General features: G+C 38.0%; 1 protein-coding gene across 2 annotated transcripts in view; it reads right to left on the bottom strand.

Annotated features, from left to right (window-relative positions):
• Positions 1-19,988, bottom strand: part of LOC128371833 (NACHT, LRR and PYD domains-containing protein 3-like) — a 74,932-nt gene that overhangs the window by 33,564 nt on the left and 21,380 nt on the right. Inside the window, exon 1 of one of the 2 annotated variants that reach the window (XR_008322820.1) lies at positions 17,627-17,742. Coding sequence is in view for 1 of the 2 variants with exons in the window: in XM_053332214.1 (XP_053188189.1) it covers positions 18,915-19,088 (174 nt within the window). In the remaining variant the exon portion in view is untranslated. Of the gene's footprint in view, positions 1-17,626; positions 17,743-18,914; positions 19,089-19,988 lie in introns of those variants that run through there. The other variant, XM_053332214.1, reaches the window with a different exon arrangement.

Genomic DNA, 19,988 nt, shown 5'->3' with positions numbered 1-19,988 from the left:
TTCCTGTCACCTTCCTGTGTTTTATTGTGAAGGATCAGTTAATGTTCCTGTCACCTCCCTGTGTTTTATTCTGAAGGATCAGTTCATGTTCCTGCCACCTTCCTGTGTTTTATTGTGAAGGATCAGTTAATGTTCCTGTCACCTTCCTGTGTTTTATTCTGAAGGATCAGTTAATGTTCCTGTCACCTTCCTGTGTTTTATTCTGAAGGATCAGTTAATGTTCCTGTCACCTTCCTGTATTTTATTCTGAAGGATCAGTTCATGTTCCTGCCACCTTCCTGTGATTTATTGTGAAGGATCAGTTAATGTTCCTGTCACCTTCCTGTGTTTTATTCTGAAGGATCAGTTCATGTTCCTGTCACCTTCCTGTGTTTTATTGTGAAGGATCAGTTAATGGTCTACTCCGGCCTCATGGCAGGGGGCGCTCCTGATCTAGGACCAGGGTCTACTCCGGCCTCATGGCAGGGGGCGCTCCTGATCTAGGACCAGGGTCTACTCCGGCCTCATGGCAGGGGGCGCTCCTGATCTAGGACCAGGGTCTACTCCGGCCTCATGGCAGGGGGCGCTCCTGATCTAGGACCAGGGTCTACTCCGGCCTCATGGCAGGGGGCGCTCCTGATCTAGGACCAGGGTCTACTCCGGCCTCATGGCAGGGGGCGCTGCTGATCTAGGACCAGGGTCTACGCAGTTCTCCGGCCTCATGGCAGGGGGCGCTCCTGATCTAGGACCAGGGTCTACTCTGGCCTCATGGCAGGGGGCGCTCCTGATCTAGGACCAGGGTCTACGCAGTTCTCCGGCCTCATGGCAGGGGGCGCTCCTGATCCCAGTGATTCTTATTACGACTCATTAGCTGCAGAATAAGTGACAGTAAGCTACAACTACACTTCTTTTAAAGCACTTTACATTTTAATCTTTCATTTGCACTCTATGTCCTTTTAATGATTTTAAAGCAAATCATTATTTTATGCTGCAATCTTATATTTAATGTTCTATTCTAGCATTTTATTTCTCTTTCTATTTTTCTGTACTTTGTTTTTATTATGGGGGGGTGGGGGGGGGTTAATTGTATGTTTTAAGTTTCTCAAATTACATGTTTTTCTGTTTTATGTAAAGCACATTGAGGAGTTGCCATTGTGTATGAAATGCGCTATATAAATAAAACTGCCTTGCCTTGCCTTCTTGTCTGGCCTTGTTTCAGTATGGAGGATTACATCATACAGCAAAATTACGTTTTTTATATTAAATATGTTTTTTGTGTGCTAAAGTTTGTATGTGTAAAGAAAGCTGATATGAGATTTTAAACATAACCTGTTAACTGCTGCCAATCAAATGGTGAATAAGCTACTCTGTATAGTGTGTAGTAGTGTGTATAGTGTGTGTAGTGTGTGTAGTGTGTATAGTATGTGTGTAGTATGTATAGTGTGTATAGTGTGTAGTAGTGTGTATAGTGTGTATAGTATGTGTGTAGTGTGTATAGTGTGTAGTAGTGTGTATAGTGTGTATAGTGTGTGTGTAGTATGTATAGTGTGTATAGTGTGTAGTAGTGTGTATAGTGTGTATAGTATGTGTGTAGTGTGTATAGTGTGTAGTAGTGTGTATAGTGTGTGTGTAGTGTGTAGTAGTGTGTATAGTGTGTATAGTGTGTGTGTAGTGTGTATAGTGTGTATAGTGTGTAGTAGTGTGTATAGTGTGTGTAGTGTGTAGTAGTGTGTATAGTGTGTAGTAGTGTGTATAGTGTGTAGTAGTGTGTATAGTGTGTGTGTACTGTGTATAGTGTGTATAGTGTGTAGTAGTGTGTAGTAGTGTGTATAGTGTGTAGTAGTGTGTAGTAGTGTGTAGTAGTGTGTATAGTGTGTAGTAGTGTGTAGTAGTGTGTGTAGTGTGTATAGTGTGTAGTAGTGTGTATAGTGTGTATAGTGTGTAGTAGTGTGTATAGTGTGTAGTAGTGTGTAGTAGTGTGTAGTAGTGTGTATAGTGTGTAGTAGTGTGTATAGTGTGTAGTAGTGTGTAGTAGTGTGTATAGTGTGTAGTAGTGTGTATAGTGTGTGTGTAGTGTGTATAGTGTGTATAGTGTGTAGTAGTGTGTATAGTGTGTGTGGAGTGTGTATAGTGTGTATAGTGTGTAGTAGTGTGTATAGTGTGTAGTAGTGTGTATAGTGTGTGTATAGTGTGTAGTAGTGTGTATAGTGTGTAGTAGTGTGTGTAGTGTGTATAGTGTGTGTAGTGTGTGTAGTGTGTAGTAGTGTGTATAGTGTGTATAGTGTGTAGTAGTGTGTATAGTATGTATAGTGTGTGTAGTGAATAAGCTACTCTGTATAGTGTGTATAGTGTGTAGTAGTGTGTAGTAGTGTGTAGTAGTGTGTATAGTGTGTATAGTGTGTAGTAGTGTGTAGTAGTGTGTGTAGTAGTGTGTAGTAGTGTGTGTAGTGTGTATAGTGTGTAGTAGTGTGTATAGTGTGTAGTAGTGTGTATAGTGTGTGTGTAGTGTGTATAGTGTGTATAGTGTGTAGTAGTGTGTATAGTGTGTATAGTGTGTGTGTAGTGTGTATAGTGTGTATAGTGTGTAGTAGTGTGTATAGTGTGTATAGTGTGTGTGTAGTGTGTATAGTGTGTATAGTGTGTAGTAGTGTGTATAGTGTGTATAGTGTGCGTGTAGTGTGTACAGTGTGTAGTAGTGTGTAGTAGTGTGTGTAGTGTGTATAGTGTGTAGTAGTGTGTGTAGTGTGTATAGTGTGTAGTAGTGTGTATAGTGTGTGTATAGTGTGTAGTAGTGTGTATAGTGTGTAGTAGTGTGTATAGTGTGTGTATAGTGTGTAGTAGTGTGTATAGTGTGTAGTAGTGTGTATAGTGTGTGTATAGTGTGTAGTAGTGTGTAGTATAGTGTGTATAGTGTGTAGTAGTGTGTAGTAGTGTGTATAGTGTGTATAGTGTGTAGTAGTGTGTAGTAGTGTGTATAGTGTGTAGTAGTGTGTAGTAGTGTGTATAGTGTGTAGTAGTGTGTATAGTGTGTGTATAGTGTGTAGTAGTGTGTATAGTGTGTAGTAGTGTGTATAGTGTGTGTATAGTGTGTAGTAGTGTGTATAGTGTGTAGTAGTGTGTATAGTGTGTGTATAGTGTGTAGTAGTGTGTAGTATAGTGTGTATAGTGTGTAGTAGTGTGTATAGTGTGTAGTAGTGTGTAGTAGTGTGTATAGTGTGTAGTAGTGTGTATAGTGTGTAGTAGTGTGTAGTAGTGTGTAGTAGTGTGTATAGTGTGTAGTAGTGTGTATAGTGTGTAGTAGTGTGTATAGTGTGTGTAGTGTGTATAGTGTGTAGTAGTGTGTAGTAGTGTGTATAGTGTGTATAGTGTGTAGTATAGTGTGTAGTAGTGTGTATAGTGTGTGTAGTGTGTATAGTGTGTATAGTGTGTGTAGTGTGTATAGTGTGTAGTAGTGTGTAGTAGTGTGTGTAGTGTGTATAGTGTGTAGTAGTGTGTGTAGTGTGTATAGTGTGTGTGTAGTGTGTATAGTGTGTATAGTGTGTGTAGTGTGTAGTAGTGTGTATAGTGTGTATAGTGTGTAGTGTGTATAGTGTGTAGTAGTGTGTATAGTGTGTATAGTGTGTAGTAGTGTGTAGTAGTGTGTAGTAGTGTGTATAGTGTGTAGTAGTGTGTATAGTGTGTAGTAGTGTGTATAGTGTCTGTAGTAGTGTGTATAGTGTGTGTAGTAGTGTGTATAGTGTGTAGTAGTGTGTATAGTATGTATAGTGTGTAGTAGTGTGTATAGTGTGTAGTAGTGTGTATAGTGTGTGTAGTAGTGTGTATAGTGTGTAGTAGTGTGTATAGTGTGTGTAGTAGTGTGTATAGTGTGTAGTAGTGTGTATAGTATGTATAGTGTGTAGTAGTGTGTATAGTGTGTAGTAGTGTGTATAGTGTGTAGTAGTGTGTATAGTGTGTGTAGTGTGTATAGTGTGTGTATAGTGTGTATAGTGTGTAGTAGTGTGTATAGTGTGTGTATAGTGTGTATAGTGTGTAGTAGTGTGTATAGTGTGTAGTAGTGTGTATAGTGTGTGTAGTGTGTATAGTGTGTGTATAGTGTGTATAGTGTGTATAGTGTGTAGTAGTGTGTAGTAGTGTGTATAGTGTGTAGTAGTGTGTAGTAGTGTGTATAGTGTGTATAGTGTGTAGTAGTGTGTAGTAGTGTGTATAGTGTGTAGTAGTGTGTAGTAGTGTGTAGTAGTGTGTATAGTGTGTAGTAGTGTGTAGTAGTGTGTAGTAGTGTGTATAGTGTGTAGTAGTGTGTATAGTGTGTAGTATAGTGTGTATAGTGTGTAGTAGTGTGTATAGTGTGTGTAGTGTGTAGTAGTGTGTATAGTGTGTAGTAGTGTGTATAGTGTGTATAGTGTGTAGTAGTGTGTAGTAGTGTCTATAGTGTGTAGTAGTGTGTATAGTGTGTAGTAGTGTGTATAGTGTGTAGTAGTGTGTAGTAGTGTGTATAGTGTGTAGTAGTGTGTAGTAGTGTGTATAGTGTGTATAGTGTGTAGTAGTGTGTATAGTGTGTATAGTGTGTAGTAGTGTGTATAGTGTGTAGTAGTGTGTATAGTGTGTATAGTGTGTAGTAGTGTGTATAGTGTGTATAGTGTGTAGTAGTGTGTATAGTGTGTAGTAGTGTGTAGTAGTGTGTAGTAGTGTGTATAGTGTGTATAGTGTGTAGTAGTGTGTAGTAGTGTGTATAGTGTGTGTGTAGTGTGTATAGTGTGTAGTAGTGTGTATAGTGTGTGTGTACTGTGTATAGTGTGTATAGTGTGTATAGTGTGTATAGTGTGTAGTAGTGTGTAGTAGTGTGTATAGTGTGTAGTAGTGTGTAGTAGTGTGTATAGTGTGTAGTAGTGTGTATAGTGTGTATAGTGTGTAGTAGTGTGTATAGTGTGTAGTAGTGTGTATAGTGTGTATAGTGTGTGTGTACTGTGTATAGTGTGTAGTAGTGTGTAGTACTGTGTATAGTGTGTGTAGTGTGTGTGTACTGTGTATAGTGTGTATAGTGTGTGTAGTGTGTGTGTACTGTGTATAGTGTGTATAGTGTGTATAGTGTGTGTGTAGTGTGTATAGTGTGTAGTAGTGTGTAGTAGTGTGTATAGTGTGTAGTAGTGTGTATAGTGTGTAGTAGTGTGTATAGTGTGTATAGTGTGTAGTAGTGTGTATAGTGTGTATAGTGTGTAGTAGTGTGTAGTAGTGTGTATAGTGTGTATAGTGTGTATAGTGTGTGTGTACTGTGTATAGTGTGTAGTAGTGTGTAGTAGTGTGTATAGTGTGTGTAGTGTGTGTGTACTGTGTATAGTGTGTATAGTGTGTGTAGTGTGTGTGTACTGTGTATAGTGTGTATAGTGTGTATAGTGTGTGTGTAGTGTGTATAGTGTGTAGTAGTGTGTAGTAGTGTGTAGTAGTGTGTATAGTGTGTAGTAGTGTGTATAGTGTGTGTGTAGTGAATAAACTACTCTGTATAGTGTGTAGTAGTGTGTATAGTGTGTAGTAGTGTGTATAGTGTATAGTAGTGTGTATAGTGTGTATAGTGTGTAGTAGTGTGTATAGTGTGTGTGTACTGTGTATAGTGTGTAGTAGTGTGTATAGTGTGTAGTAGTGTGTATAGTGTGTGTGTAGTGAATAAACTACTCTGTATAGTGTGTAGTAGTGTGTATAGTGTGTGTGTAGTGAATAAACTACTCTGTATAGTGTGTAGTAGTGTGTATAGTGTGTATGTAGTGTGTAGTAGTGTGTATAGTGTGTAGTAGTGTGTATAGTGTGTAGTAGTGTGTATAGTGTGTGTAGTGTGTATAGTGTGTATAGTGTGTAGTAGTGTGTAGTAGTGTGTAGTAGTGTGTATCAGTGTGTAGTAGTGTGTATAGTGTGTAGTAGTGTGTATAGTGTGTAGTATAGTGTGTAGTAGTGTGTAGTAGTGTGTATAGTGTGTAGTATAGTGTGTAGTAGTGTGTATAGTGTGTATAGTGTGTAGTAGTGTGTAGTATAGTGTGTAGTAGTGTGTATAGTGTGTAGTAGTGTGTATAGTGTGTATAGTGTGTGTGTACTGTGTATAGTGTGTAGTAGTGTGTATAGTGTGTAGTAGTGTGTAGTAGTGTGTATAGTGTGTAGTAGTGTGTATAGTGTGTAGTAGTGTGTATAGTGTGTGTGTAGTGAATAAGCTACTCTGTATAGTGTGTAGTAGTGTGTATAGTGTGTGTGTAGTGTGTTGTAGTGTGTATAGTGTGTATAGTGTGTAGTAGTGTGTATAGTGTGTAGTAGTGAATAAGCTACTCTGTATAGTGTGTAGTAGTGTGTATAGTGTGTGTGTAGTGTGTTGTAGTGTGTATAGTGTGTATAGTGTGTAGTAGTGTGTTGTAGTGTGTAGTAGTGTGTATAGTGTGTAGTAGTGTGTATAGTGTGTTGTAGTGTGTATAGTATGTATAGTGTGTAGTATAGTGTGTATAGTGTGTAGTAGTGTGTATAGTGTGTGTGTAGTGTGTATAGTGTGTAGTAGTGTGTATAGTGTGTAGTAGTGTGTATAGTGTGTAATAGTGTGTATAGTGTGTGTGTAGTGTGTATAGTGTGTAGTAGTGTGTATAGTGTGTGTGTACTGTGTATAGTGTGTAGTAATGTGTATAGTGTGTATAGTGTGTAGTAGTGTGTATAGTGTGTGTGTACTGTGTATAGTGTGTGTATAGTGTGTAGTAGTGTGTATAGTGTGTATAGTGTGTGTAGTGTGTATAGTGTGTAGTAGTGTGTAGTAGTGTGTATAGTGTGTATAGTGTGTAGTAGTGTGTATAGTGTGTGTAGTGTGTAGTAGTGTGTATAGTGTGTATAGTGTGTAGTGTGTATAGTGTGTAGTAGTGTGTAGTAGTGTGTAGTAGTGTGTAGTAGTGTGTATAGTGTGTATGTAGTGTGTAGTAGTGTGTATAGTGTGTGTAGTGTGTAGTAGTGTGTAGTAGTGTGTATAGTGTGTAGTAGTGTGTAGTATAGTGTGTATAGTGTGTAGTAGTGTGTATAGTGTGTGTAGTGTGTATAGTGTGTGTGTAGTGTGTATAGTGTGTGTAGTAGTGTGTAGTAGTGTGTATAGTGTGTAGTATAGTGTGTAGTAGTGTGTAGTATAGTGTGTAGTAGTGTGTATAGTGTGTAGTAGTGTGTAGTATAGTGTGTAGTAGTGTGTAGTAGTGTGTAGTATAGTGTGTATAGTGTGTAGTAGTGTGTATAGTGTGTAGTAGTGTGTATAGTGTGTAGTATAGTGTGTATAGTGTGTAGTAGTGTGTAGTAGTGTGTATAGTGTGTAGTAGTGTGTAGTAGTGTGTATAGTGTGTAGTAGTGTGCGGTAGTGTGTGTGTACTGTGTATAGTGTGTAGTAGTGTGTATAGTGTGTATAGTGTGTAGTAGTGTGTATAGTGTGTAGTAGTGTGTATAGTGTGTATAGTGTGTATAGTGTGTGTGTACTGTGTATAGTGTGTAGTATAGTGTGTATAGTGTGTAGTAGTGTGTATAGTGTGTATAGTGTGTGTGTACTGTGTATAGTGTGTAGTATAGTGTGTATAGTGTGTAGTAGTGTGTATAGTGTGTAGTAGTGTGTATAGTGTGTGTGTAGTGAATAAGCTACTCTGTATAGTGTGTAGTACTGTGTATAGTGTGTGTAGTGTGTGTAGTGTGTATAGTGTATAGTGTGTGTATAGTGTGTAGTAGTGTGTAGTAGTGTGTGTAGTGTGTATAGTGTGTAGTAGTGTGTGTAGTGTGTATAGTGTGTGTAGTGAATAAGCTACTCTGTATAGTGTGTAGTACTGTGTATAGTGTGTGTAGTGTGTGTAGTGTGTATAGTGTATAGTGTGTGTAGTGTGTATAGTGTGTATAGTGTGTAGTAGTGTGTAGTAGTGTGTAGTAGTGTGTAGTAGTGTGTAGTAGTGTGTGTAGTGTGTATAGTGTGTAGTAGTGTGTATGGTATGTATAGTGTGTAGTAGTGTGTATGGTATGTATAGTGTGTAGTAGTGTGTATAGTGTGTATAGTGTGTATAGTGTGTGTGTAGTGTGTAGTAGTGTGTAGTAGTGTGTATAGTGTGTGTGTACTGTGTATAGTGTGTATAGTGTGTAGTAGTGTGTAGTAGTGTGTATAGTGTGTGTGTACTGTGTATAGTGTGTAGTAGTGTGTATAGTGTGTATAGTGTGTAGTAGTGTGTATAGTGTGTGTAGTGTGTATAGTGTGTATAGTGTGTATAGTGTGTATAGTGTGTATAGTGTGTGTATAGTGTGTAGTAGTGTGTATAGTGTGTAGTAGTGTGTATAGTGTGTATAGTGTGTGTGTGTAGTGTGTATAGTGTGTATAGTGTGTAGTAGTGTGTATAGTGTGTATAGTGTGTAATAGTGTGTAGTAGTGTGTATAGTGTGTGTGTACTGTGTATAGTGTGTAGTACTGTGTATAGTGTGTAGTACTGTGTATAGTGTGTAGTGTTGTGTAGTAGTGTGTATAGTGTGTAGTAGTGTGTATAGTGTGTAGTAGTGTGTATAGTGTATATAGTGTGTAGTAGTGTGTATAGTGTGTATAGTGTGTAGTAGTGTGTATAGTGTGTAGTAGTGTGTATAGTGTGTAGTAGTGTGTATAGTGTGTGTGTAGTGAATAAGCTACTCTGTATAGTGTGTGTATAGTGTGTATAGTGTGTATAGTGTGTGTGTACTGTGTATAGTGTGTATAGTGTGTGTGTAGTGAATAAGCTACTCTGTATAGTGTGTGTATAGTGTGTATAGTGTGTATAGTGTGTGTATAATGTGTAGTAGTGTGTAGTAGTGTGTATAGTGTGTATAGTGTGTATAGTGTGTATAGTGTGTGTATAATGTGTAGTAGTGTGTAGTAGTGTGTAGTAGTGAATAAGCTACTCTGTAGGGTTCATATGTTTGTAAATGTGATTGTGATGAAGTCAGCGCCTCACCAGACATGAACCTCACCGCACGTCACTGCTATTAGCATTAGTGTTCTTTTACATTTAGGTTAATTCATTTATATATAAATACAACATTTCCATGTTAGATAACTTTTGTTACATTACATACCATCTATCTCATAAAACTTCTAAGTTCGTCACTTCGATTCAAATAGAATTTCGATGTATACAAACCACAGACTGTATAAAAGAAATGGACGTAACCGTGACGTCACCCATTGGTTTGTGACTGCTGCTCAGAATAAAGTCAAACAGACATTTAATGAACAAAGACTCACACTGAGACAAACACTCTGAGCAAACTGATTTCATCAAGCTCACACTTTATTCATCATTCACAGAAACATGATTTCATGTAGAATAACACAATATACTGCAACCACTCAAATATCACTGCTTAGAAAATAAACTACATGAATGAATACAAGTTTTCCCACATGGCCTGTGTCATCTGAAATATTAAACTCATCATTACAAGCTGTATGATTCAAATACACGTGAAGAAAATCTGATCAGACAGAAGCAAATACTAAACCATATAATCCTCCCTTTGGGTGTTCCCACACCTCCAATCAACCCAAGTCCTCATCAATTAGCATTTAGCATCATTCCACAGTGATTATACAGATATAATATGATTAACATAAGATTCAAGAAGTTTTTTGTCATATGCATAATAAAAACACAGAGGTTTAGACAATGTCATGAAATTCTTACTTTGCTGCTCTTCTTACACACAACAGTAATATATATGAATTAAAAAAGATAAAAAATAGATTAAGAAGAATAAAATTAAGCTAAGTAAAAATAATACAATTATAAAAACAAGAGAAATGCCAAAAACAGTTAATACGGTATTTGAAGTCAGTTATAAATGTAATGTAAGCATGGTAAAACTCAGTTCAGCACTGTGTTGTGCAGTTGTGTGTAAATTAAAACAAAAATCTGAAATACATCAAAAACACAGTTTGAATACATGTTAAAAATATTACATATAAAACTAAACTATTGCTCAGTGCTATTTAAACTCCATCAAAATATAATGAAAAGATATGCATCAAAACTTAAAGTCAAAATAAAAGTAAGAAGTAGAAACAATTAGATAGTGTGAACATGGCAGAGAAATGTCCATCAGGTTTCTATAATCCCCTACTCCAACTACTGAAAGCAGCTGTGTGCTTCTTGTTTCTTGGTTACTGAAGTGCAGCTGAACACACTGATGCTGTGTTTTGATCTGATGACTGAAGCTGAGAGCAGAAAAGAGGCTCAACTATGACAGGAAGTGATGTAAAAACAGAGTATTGATAAGAAGAAAAGCAACAGCTGCTGTTACTGTGAGACAGATTGTGGCTCTGCTTTGACTGATGTGGATCAACTAATGATTCCTCTGTAATCTGAACAGTGAGCAGACGTCCAGAATTAAACATTCAACTACAAGAACAAACAGCAACAGAGCTCCTGTTTCTCACAATCACACACCTGACATTTAAGAGAAGATTCAATTCTTTTCTGATGGACATTTTACATCAACATTGTAATTAAAAGGATTATAATGAAATAATGTTTGTGATGTTTAAACATTTGTATGAACAGTGTAGATCTTGTTGTCTACTCAGCTGGTTCATGTTGTTCACACACATCGCTGCATCTCTGTTTTACCAAAGTTTTAGTTTATCAAACGCATACTGCAGCACAGATTTGTTTCCTTTCTCTATTCGTCTCTTCATCTCCTCCAGGTTCTTCACCTTCTCTGTCTCTCCTCTCTCCTTCATCTTCTCAATCAGGAAGTCCAAGTGGACATGAATGGACAGTGAATTATCATTCATGGTGATCTGCTCCAGATAAACAACATGTTGGTAGGCCTCATCCAGCAACTTTATCTTCTCTGCTGTCAGTTCTTTCATCTCTGTTTGAAGATTTTCCATCCGGCTCTTCTTCTTCTCACTTTTGAATATATTCTCTTCATACTTCTCTTTCATATCTTGTAGGGTCTTCCAAACTTTCCTGGTCTTGGTCACATATCTCCACTCCTCTTTCACATGATCTGATGCAGCACACTTCCCTGTACATGATTTGCAGTAACCATCTCTCATGACCTTACAGTCTTTGGGACTCCAGACCTTTGTACATCCAGGATAGTGACAGGTCTCTTTACAAATGTTACAGGTGACAGCTCCTTCATAAAAAACGAACCCCCACATCCCACCTTTGATATCCTCTTTCTCTTTGTAGACCTCTTCAACTTCTACAGTGAACTTTTCATTCTTCTTCATCTCTTCTTCATGTTTCTGCAGAGCCTCTTCAGTCTGTTGGATCTCTCTCTGTTTCAGTTCAATCAGCTGGATTCTTTCTTGCAGGTTTTGGATGCAGGCTGTCAGACTGATCCGTTTGTTCAACACTTCAACTGTTGTTACCAGTTTCTGATGGTTAGATTCTTTCAGGAAGTCTGTGAATCGTTTCATTCCTCTCTCTGTTACCCTCCATGCATTCTCTAAAGCAACCTTGTTTTTCTTTGTTCTCTGTGTGTTATGTTGGTTATTAAACAGGAAGTGAACAGGCTGATTCTTCTCATTTCTGGCACATTTAATGTTTGCAGCTTCAAGAGCTTTCAGAGCATTTTCAGGTGTTAACCCATCTGAGAATGTGATGAGAGCGACGATGTTCTCTTCCAGATCTTTCCCAAACAGAGACATCACTGAATCAAAGATGTATTTCAGTCGATCACTCACTCGATTCTCACTCGCCCTCAGCACCAGACCCACTGCAGAAAGTTCATGAACTCCATCGTCTGAGCGGAACAAGTCAGATAATCTTTGACTAACGACGTCATCACGTTCGTTCCCGCTGGTGTTTCCATATCCAGGAGTATCGATGATGGTCAGAGAGTAGGGCAGAGTTTCATCTTCATAACCAAAGATCTCGTATGTGATCACATCTGATGTCTGACTCACTTTCTGACTTCTCTTCTCATCTTCTACGATCTCAAACCAGATGTTGTCCTCTAACTTCACTCCCATGGTGTAGTTGACCAGAGCGTTGATCAGAGTAGATTTTCCTACTCCTATTTCACCTACAAGTAAGATGGTTCTGTTTGTCTTGTTCAGGTTTTTCTCTCCAACAGTTTTTCTTGTCAGAGTCCCAACCTTCTCTTCCTTTGGTCTCAGCTTGTAGACAGCAGGAGATCCTGAAGAGATCCGAGTACTTTTGGAGATGATGTCCAAATAAGTTGTGTTATAAGTCCTGTAGAAAAAGTAGAGATTCAGTCAACATGTTCCTTTCTCATCACTGACTCATTAAATACATTTCTAATCATTTTCCACATACATGTCTACAGTAGTGTCTGGTTTCATATATTAATAATAGTACAGAGTATAAATACTGATGAGCCATATGTGATTGTACATCATGAATAATAATAATGAGTGGAGATATGAATGAAGTCAAACTAAACAGCCACATTTAGGGATTTTAGTCTAAATGTGAGTTCTGGTTTTGACTGTGAGGACTCAGATTACAGTCAGTTAAAGTTTAATTGAACATTATCTCCTTTTGCAGTGTAACATAACACTGCCTTTAGTTAGAACATTTAAAATACACATTCAAACAGAAATGTACCACAATTAATTATTAACCCTTGTGTATGAGGTCTGATTGTAAAATTATAGTTACAGTTTCATAGCTGATACTGAAATTCACTTTTCTCACATTTAGTTAATTTTCTTTCATTTAAGACAGAAATGTGTAAAACATGTTATATATAAATATTAAAAATGTGTTCACGAAAATATATATATATAATATTAAATCTAAATCTAAATATTAAATTTAGACTAAAATTCCCAAATGTGACTATCTCAATATAAATGTTAAATATAAATATGAAATATAAATATTGAATATAAATATAAATATATTAAATATATAAATGTTAAATATAATTAAATATCAAATATCAAATATTAAATATTAACTATAGTTGTGCTCAGATGTAGGGAGGAAAAGTAAAATGTCATCAGAATAATAAATAAGTTTGTTTTTATTCTTTGTCTGGACTTCAGATTATCACTAAGTGACTGCGCCTCTCGGACTTTCCAGGCCTGTGGAGACATCTGGATGTCTTTTTATTTCGTTATATGAAATGGTGGAAAAATCGAATAAAAACACTTGATAAAAAAAAAGAATAATAAATACTCAAGTAAAGTACAGATAGCTGGAAAATCTACTAAAGTACAATAATGATGTTACTTTCATCCTCTGCTCATTTTTGGCAAATGATGGTTTGAAAACGAGGCTCAGCTCCCACTGGAAAATAATCTGATGATGTTCTGGAGTCACTGAAGATGTTTATAAAACACTATATTTATATTTGTGTAGCAGCAGCGCTGTTGTTCTGTCCAGTAAAATAAAGAAGCTTTACTTTACATGAGCCAACATGTGGCAGCTACACCTGTTAGATTATATCTGTGAGACCCAAATGTATGATATCATATAGAGCTATAGCAGTAAAATAGATCATTTTCTCTCTCAGATGATCGGTTCATCCTCTCAGAGTCAGATCAGATGCTAACAGCTTCTCACATGTCTGAAAGCGTCGCAGCAGATTCACAAACAGGCGTAATTTAGATAAACTGACCACATATAGTTACTTTCTAACATTAAACTCTGTTAGAGCTCCTCCTAGTGGCTGAAAGTAGCTGTTACTCACTCCGTTAGAGCTCCTCCTAGTGGCTGAAAGTAGCCGTTATTCACTCTGTTAGAGCTCCTCCTAGTGGCTGAACTGTTATTCACTCTGTTAGAGCTCCTCCTAGTGGCTGAAAGTAGCTGTTATTCACTCTGTTAGAGCTCCTCCTAGTGGCTGAAAGTAGCTGTTATTCACTCTGTTAGAGCTCCTCCTAGTGGCTGAAAGTAGCTGTTATTCACTCCGTTAGAGCTCCTCCTAGTGGCTGAACTGTTATTCACTCTGTTAGAGCTCCTCCTAGTGGCTGAACTGTTATTCACTCCGTTAGAGCTCCTCCTAGTGGCTGAACTGTTATTCACTCTGTTAGAGCTCCTCCTAGTGGCTGAACTGTTATTCACTCTGTTAGAGCTCCTCCTAGTGGCTGAACTGTTATTCACTCTGTTAGAGCTCCTCCTAGTGGCTGAACTGTTATTCACTCTGTTAGAGCTCCTCCTAGTGGCTGAACTGTTATTTACTCCGTTAGAGCTCCTCCTAGTGGCTGTTCCCTTTTATTAAATTAACAAAACTGAACTGCAAAATAAATGTGTAATTTGAGCATGTGTGTGCATCTGTGTTTATTTGAATTTTACATTTTTTATGCATTTCTGATTATTGATGGGTTAACAGATAAAAAGTGACAACATCAAATTTACAGTATTTATTATTGAATTGTGATAGTAATGTATCTCAGTAGCCAGTAATGTGCTGTAAATGTGTTTGCATCATCATCATCATCATCATCTTCTATAAACAACTTAATCACCAAGTTAATAAATGATGATGAGCAGCTTTGACCAGTTTAACCAGCAATCCTTCCCAGCTAAGTATCCAAAACCAGCCTGACCTGCCTTGATGATCTAAAAAACTGAAATCTTTAACTGTGGAGCAAAACACATTGTCATTACTAATGCTTTTATATTTGTCAATCCCCTCACAATTATAACCAAAACACAGCTATTATTATTATTATTATTATTATTATTATTATTATTATTATTATTATTATTATTAACCTATTAACATCAGTAATAATTCAGTTTAAAGGCTGTCTTGTATCAGAGCAGCTGTTTTTTCAGCATTGGTAAAAACTTTCTGAACATTACAGATAAACAGACCGATAGCTTCCAGTAACTTCTGCAGAGCTAATTCCACTAACTTCAAGTTTTCATCCAAATATAGTTTTAACCAAATATCCTGAAAAAGTTCAGTAGAAAATGTGAATGCTTGTTTCCATCCACTGCTGCTGTGTGAATATTAGGAGATAAACAGCAGGTGGCGCTAATGTTCCAGTCAGTGTTTCATACAGAGAGGAACAAACACATTCCACCTTAAACCTCCTGCCTCAATTTAGAAATGTTACACATGGCTCATTAGGGACAAAGATGTCCTCGTTAAAAGACTGAAAATATTATAAATTAATATTATTTTGCACTTTCAGTACTGATAATAACTACCAAATATTTAGTTAACTGTTAATGCTCAAAGCTCAATAACCAACTGTAACTTATACAGTAAATGTGCTGCAGCTTGTTATTTATACATTATATTGTGTGTGTGTGTGTGTGTGTGTGTGTGTGTGTGTGTGTGTTATAAATAGAGACCTGCCAGACAATATAAATTCATTCATTCATCCATTTGTATCTGCACATACACACATTGCATATACACACACACACACACACACACACAAATTTGTTTTTCAGTACACACAAACACATCACACTCTGACACTCATACCAACACATCCTGAGGCCTGTACTACGAAGCTGGATTAACATATCCAGGATCTCTCTCCGTTACCTGGGTTGACTTAACCAGATCTCCGCAGTCTAGGATAAGCGGTACTACGAAGCTGGTTATCAACTCGGTAAATCAACCCAGGGTTTTCCAATCTGGATCTCTGCGCGTTCACATAAAGGGGAGGAGTCTGCAGCGTCTGACCAATCACAGCGTGCTCACATAAAGGGGAGGAGTCTGCAGCGTCTGACCAATCACAGCGTGCTCACATAAAGGGGAGGAGTCTGCAGCGTCTGACCAATCACAAACATGGAGAAACCCTGCAGAGCAGCCTTTACCATGGAGGAGCAGACAATTATTCTTCAACAGTATGAAGAATTCAAACATCATTCAGGCCAAAAGCAACTCTGATGCAGTTAAAGCCAGGAAGGAATGCTGGCAGAAAATTGCCGACTCTGTTAATGTGTAAATTCACAAGATCATACAATATTAATTTATCAGACAATATAAACGGACAGCACTCTGATCACACAATGTCACTTTATTACGGCACAGACGTTTGGGGCAGAGCGCTTCCTCAGTGCCCTTCCTTTCATAAGAGACATTAAGTTAGTTTAATATTTAACATCCAAAATACAAACCTATTATGCTCCCTGACACTTTGATCTCAGGATGTCAAACCAACTGTATAACATACAGACTAATATCCCTCATGTGCCTCAAGGATTATTTTTTAATATATATTTTGGTCAATTAAAAAATTGCATCTATCACTAAAAACTCTTTCTCTCCTAAGCGCTCCTCTCACGATCCGCGCACCAATGTTGACAGCCAGGATCTTATAAGAATGAGCAGGTCATTTTCTAAGAGAGCTGATTGGTCAGGAGGTGGTGCTTTTATACTCATTGATCTCTTATCCAGAACATAACCTGCTCCGGAGCAGGTTAGCCGTTCAGCATAAGTTACCATGGTGATTTACCCCGGTAAGAAGTGAACCAGCTTCGTAGTACGGAAAACCCAGAGTTAACCCTGAAGTTACCTCGATAAGAGAAAATCCAGCTTCGTAGTACAGGCGTCTGGTCATTTTGGATGCACTCACATTTTCATCAGTCTGCTGTGCTTCATAAAACAGGACAAGCAGGACTGGGGAACACTATTGTATTCTCACATAGGCAAAATACAGCTAAGTGATGAAATAACAAAACAATAAAACACCATTTTGAAGCCAGGGCTGGAAGGCATGCCAAGTTTCAAATTTTGGCAGCGGGATAAAAATATATATATATATTTGTCCCTAATAATGTTGGTGTAACACTTTTTTCTAAAATTATTTCTGATATATTATAGATCTGTTACAAGTCATTTGGTTAAAATAAAACATTTAAAATGAAATTAAAAACTTGGAAAGATTGATGCCATATGCACGAACACAGCCTAAAATTATCAAGAAAATAAAAATGAAAATCCAAAACTGTCCTTTGTGAGGCTCAAGGATTAATACAACTTGATTCAGTTTTCCATTTAGGTTTCCAATTCATTACAGGAGATCAATATCATACCATCACTGTGTAGGTTGGACCTACTTTTTGTGATCTAATGAGACTAACTGATGAAGTAAAGAGGCAGAAGAACTGAATGCTCAAAAGCACTCAATAAACAAACTTAACTCTAAAGCTGTAAGTCATATTTCAGAAGGCTGATATTGATGTGTATTATGTTTACATAGGGTTGAAATGTGGCTTAATTTCTGTTTTCAATTACATAATGAAAACTATAATTAAATGTATTGATCTGACCTGAGAGTTTTCAGTGTGCAGTGTGGACTCTTCAGTGCAGCAGAAAGCTGCTTCACTCCTGAAACCGTCAGGTTGTTGTTACTCAGGTCCAGATCTCTCAGACTAGAGGACTGGGAGCTGAGAACTGAGGACAGAACTTCACAGCTCCTCTGTGACAGGCTGCAGTCCGTTAACCTGGAACAATGAAGTGAATATATAAAAACTTTACTAGAAAAATAAGTACATTTGTTTAATTGGACACTGTTTCTTGTTGATGTGCTTTTAAAATATAATATATCATTTTCACTCAAATAATAATTACTAGTCAACCAAAATGTCAGAGTGGAACTTTCAAGTCAAGTTAAATGTATTCATGAAGAACATTTAAAAAAACAACACAATAAAAACAGAAAGTCCGGTTTAACTTCAAAATTCATATTTTATAAACATCTGACCTGAGAGTTTCCAGTCCACATTGTGGACTCTCCAGTCCAGCAGAAAGCTGCTTCACTCCTGAATCCTGCAGGTTGTTGTTACTCAGGTCCAGATCTCTCAGACTAGAGGACTGGGAGCTGAGAACTGAGGACAGAGCTGTACAGCTTCTCTCTGAGAGGTTACAGTCAGTCAGCCTGGAGAGACAAAATAAAAAGTAGCAATAGGTTACTTCTTTAAATCTAAATAAAGACTGCAGAGTATCTGAATAATAATATATAAAGCCAACTATCTGAGTCCTCACAGAGCTTTGTTGGAGGCTTTGACCATTGGCAGCAGCCTCAGAAGAACCGCCTCTGAAGCAGAGTATTTCTTCAGGTCAAACACATCCTGATCTTTTTCTGATGGCAGTAGGAGAGTTTTCAGTGTGCAGTGTGGACTCTCCAGTGCAGCACACAGCTGCTTCACTCCTGAATCCTGCAGGTTGTTGTTCCTCAGGTCCAGATCTCTCAGACTAGAGGACTGGGAGCTGAGAACTGAGGACAGAGCTGCACAGCTTCTCTCTGAGAGCTTACAGTCAGTCAGTCTGGAGATATAATAATGAACAAGACAATAAATAAACTCTGTTAAAAAGCTGATTCTGGACTCTTTGTGATGCTTGATAAAAATGATCTTCTCAACACTACTTTAAATCTTTGTTGTTCTATTCTAAACATATTGGAGACATGACAGTTAAATATGACAGAATCAATGGTAAATGGACTCTACTTATATAGCGCCTTTCTAGTCTTTGCGACCACTCAAAGCGCTTTACATTACATGTCATTCACCCATTCACACACATTCATACACTGATGGCAGGAGCTACCACGCAGGGTGCCAACCTGCTCATCAGGGGGAATCTAACCATTCATTCTCATTCATACACCATTAGCGCAGGACACACACACATCGACATGTGGACTGGAGGGGCCGGGAATGGAACCGCCAATCCAATTGGAGGACGACCGCCCTACCTCCTCAGCCACAGCCACCAATGAATCAATGATGAACAAACATGTAATGATCTAAATCCCATGATATCAAAGCAAAGATCAGTTTCTCTGTCTCAGCCAGTGATCATGTATGTGTGTCATAAAGTATATAAACCTGGATCAAAGAAAGATAAACGGGAAAATTCAAACATTTTCTTTCCTGTGAATAATAAAACCCTGTTGGAAAACATCTGTCAATCAGAAATCTTGACATTAGAGAAGCTGGACCTCATAGTTTAGAATAATATATCAAATATAAACTGTGTCATGATCTGACCTGAGAGTTTCCAGTTCACAGTGTGGACTCTCCAGTCCAGCAGAAAGCTGCTTCACTCCTGAATCCTGCAGGTTGTTGTGACTCAGGTCCAGATCTCTCAGACTAGAGGACTGGGAGCTGAGAACTGAGGACAGAGCTGCACAGCTTCTCTCTGAGAGGTTACAGTCAGTCAGTCTGGAGATATAATAATGAACAAGACAATAAATAAACTCTGTTAAAAAGCTGATTCTGGACTCTTTGTGATGCTTGATAAAAATGATCTTCTCAACACTACTTTAAATCTTTGTTGTTCTATTCTAAACATATTGGAGACATGACAGTTAAATATGACAGAATCAATGGTAAATGGACTCTACTTATATAGCGTCTTTCTAGTCTTTGCGACCACTCAAAGCGCTTTACATTACATGTCATTCACCCATTCACACACATTCATACACTGATGGCAGGAGCTACCACGCAGGGTGCCAACCTGCTCATCAGGGGGAATCTAACCATTCATTCTCATTCATACACCATTAGCGCAGGACACACACACATCGACATGTGGACTGGAGGGGCCGGGAATGGAACCGCCAATCCAATTGGAGGACGACCGCTCTACCTCCTGAGCCACAGCCACCAATGAATCAATGATGAACAAACATGTAATGATCTAAATCCCATGATATCAAAGCAAAGATCAGTTTCTCTGTCTCAGCCAGTGATCATGTATGTGTGCCATAAAGTATATAAACCTGAATCAAAGAAAGATAAACTGGAAAATTCAAACATTTTCTTTCCTGTGAATAATAAAACCCTGTTGGAAAACATCTGTCAATCAGAAATCCTGACATTAGAGAAGCTGGACCTCATAGTTTAGAATAATATATCAAATATAAACTGTGTCACGATCTGACCTGAGAGTTTCCAGTCCGCAGTGTGGACTCTCCAGTCCAGCAGAAAGCTGCTTCACTCCTGAATCCTGCAGGTTGTTGTTACTCAGGTCCAGATCTCTCAGACTAGAGGACTGGGAGCTGAGAACTGAGGACAGAGCTGCACAGCTTCTCTCTGAGAGGTTACAGTCAGTCAGCC

The sequence above is a fragment of the Scomber japonicus genome, chromosome 13 (assembly GCF_027409825.1).
Source record: "Scomber japonicus isolate fScoJap1 chromosome 13, fScoJap1.pri, whole genome shotgun sequence".
NCBI lineage: Eukaryota > Metazoa > Chordata > Actinopteri > Scombriformes > Scombridae > Scomber > Scomber japonicus.
Note: the sequence above shows the minus strand (reverse complement) of the source record. Positions and strands in the feature narration are given on the sequence as shown.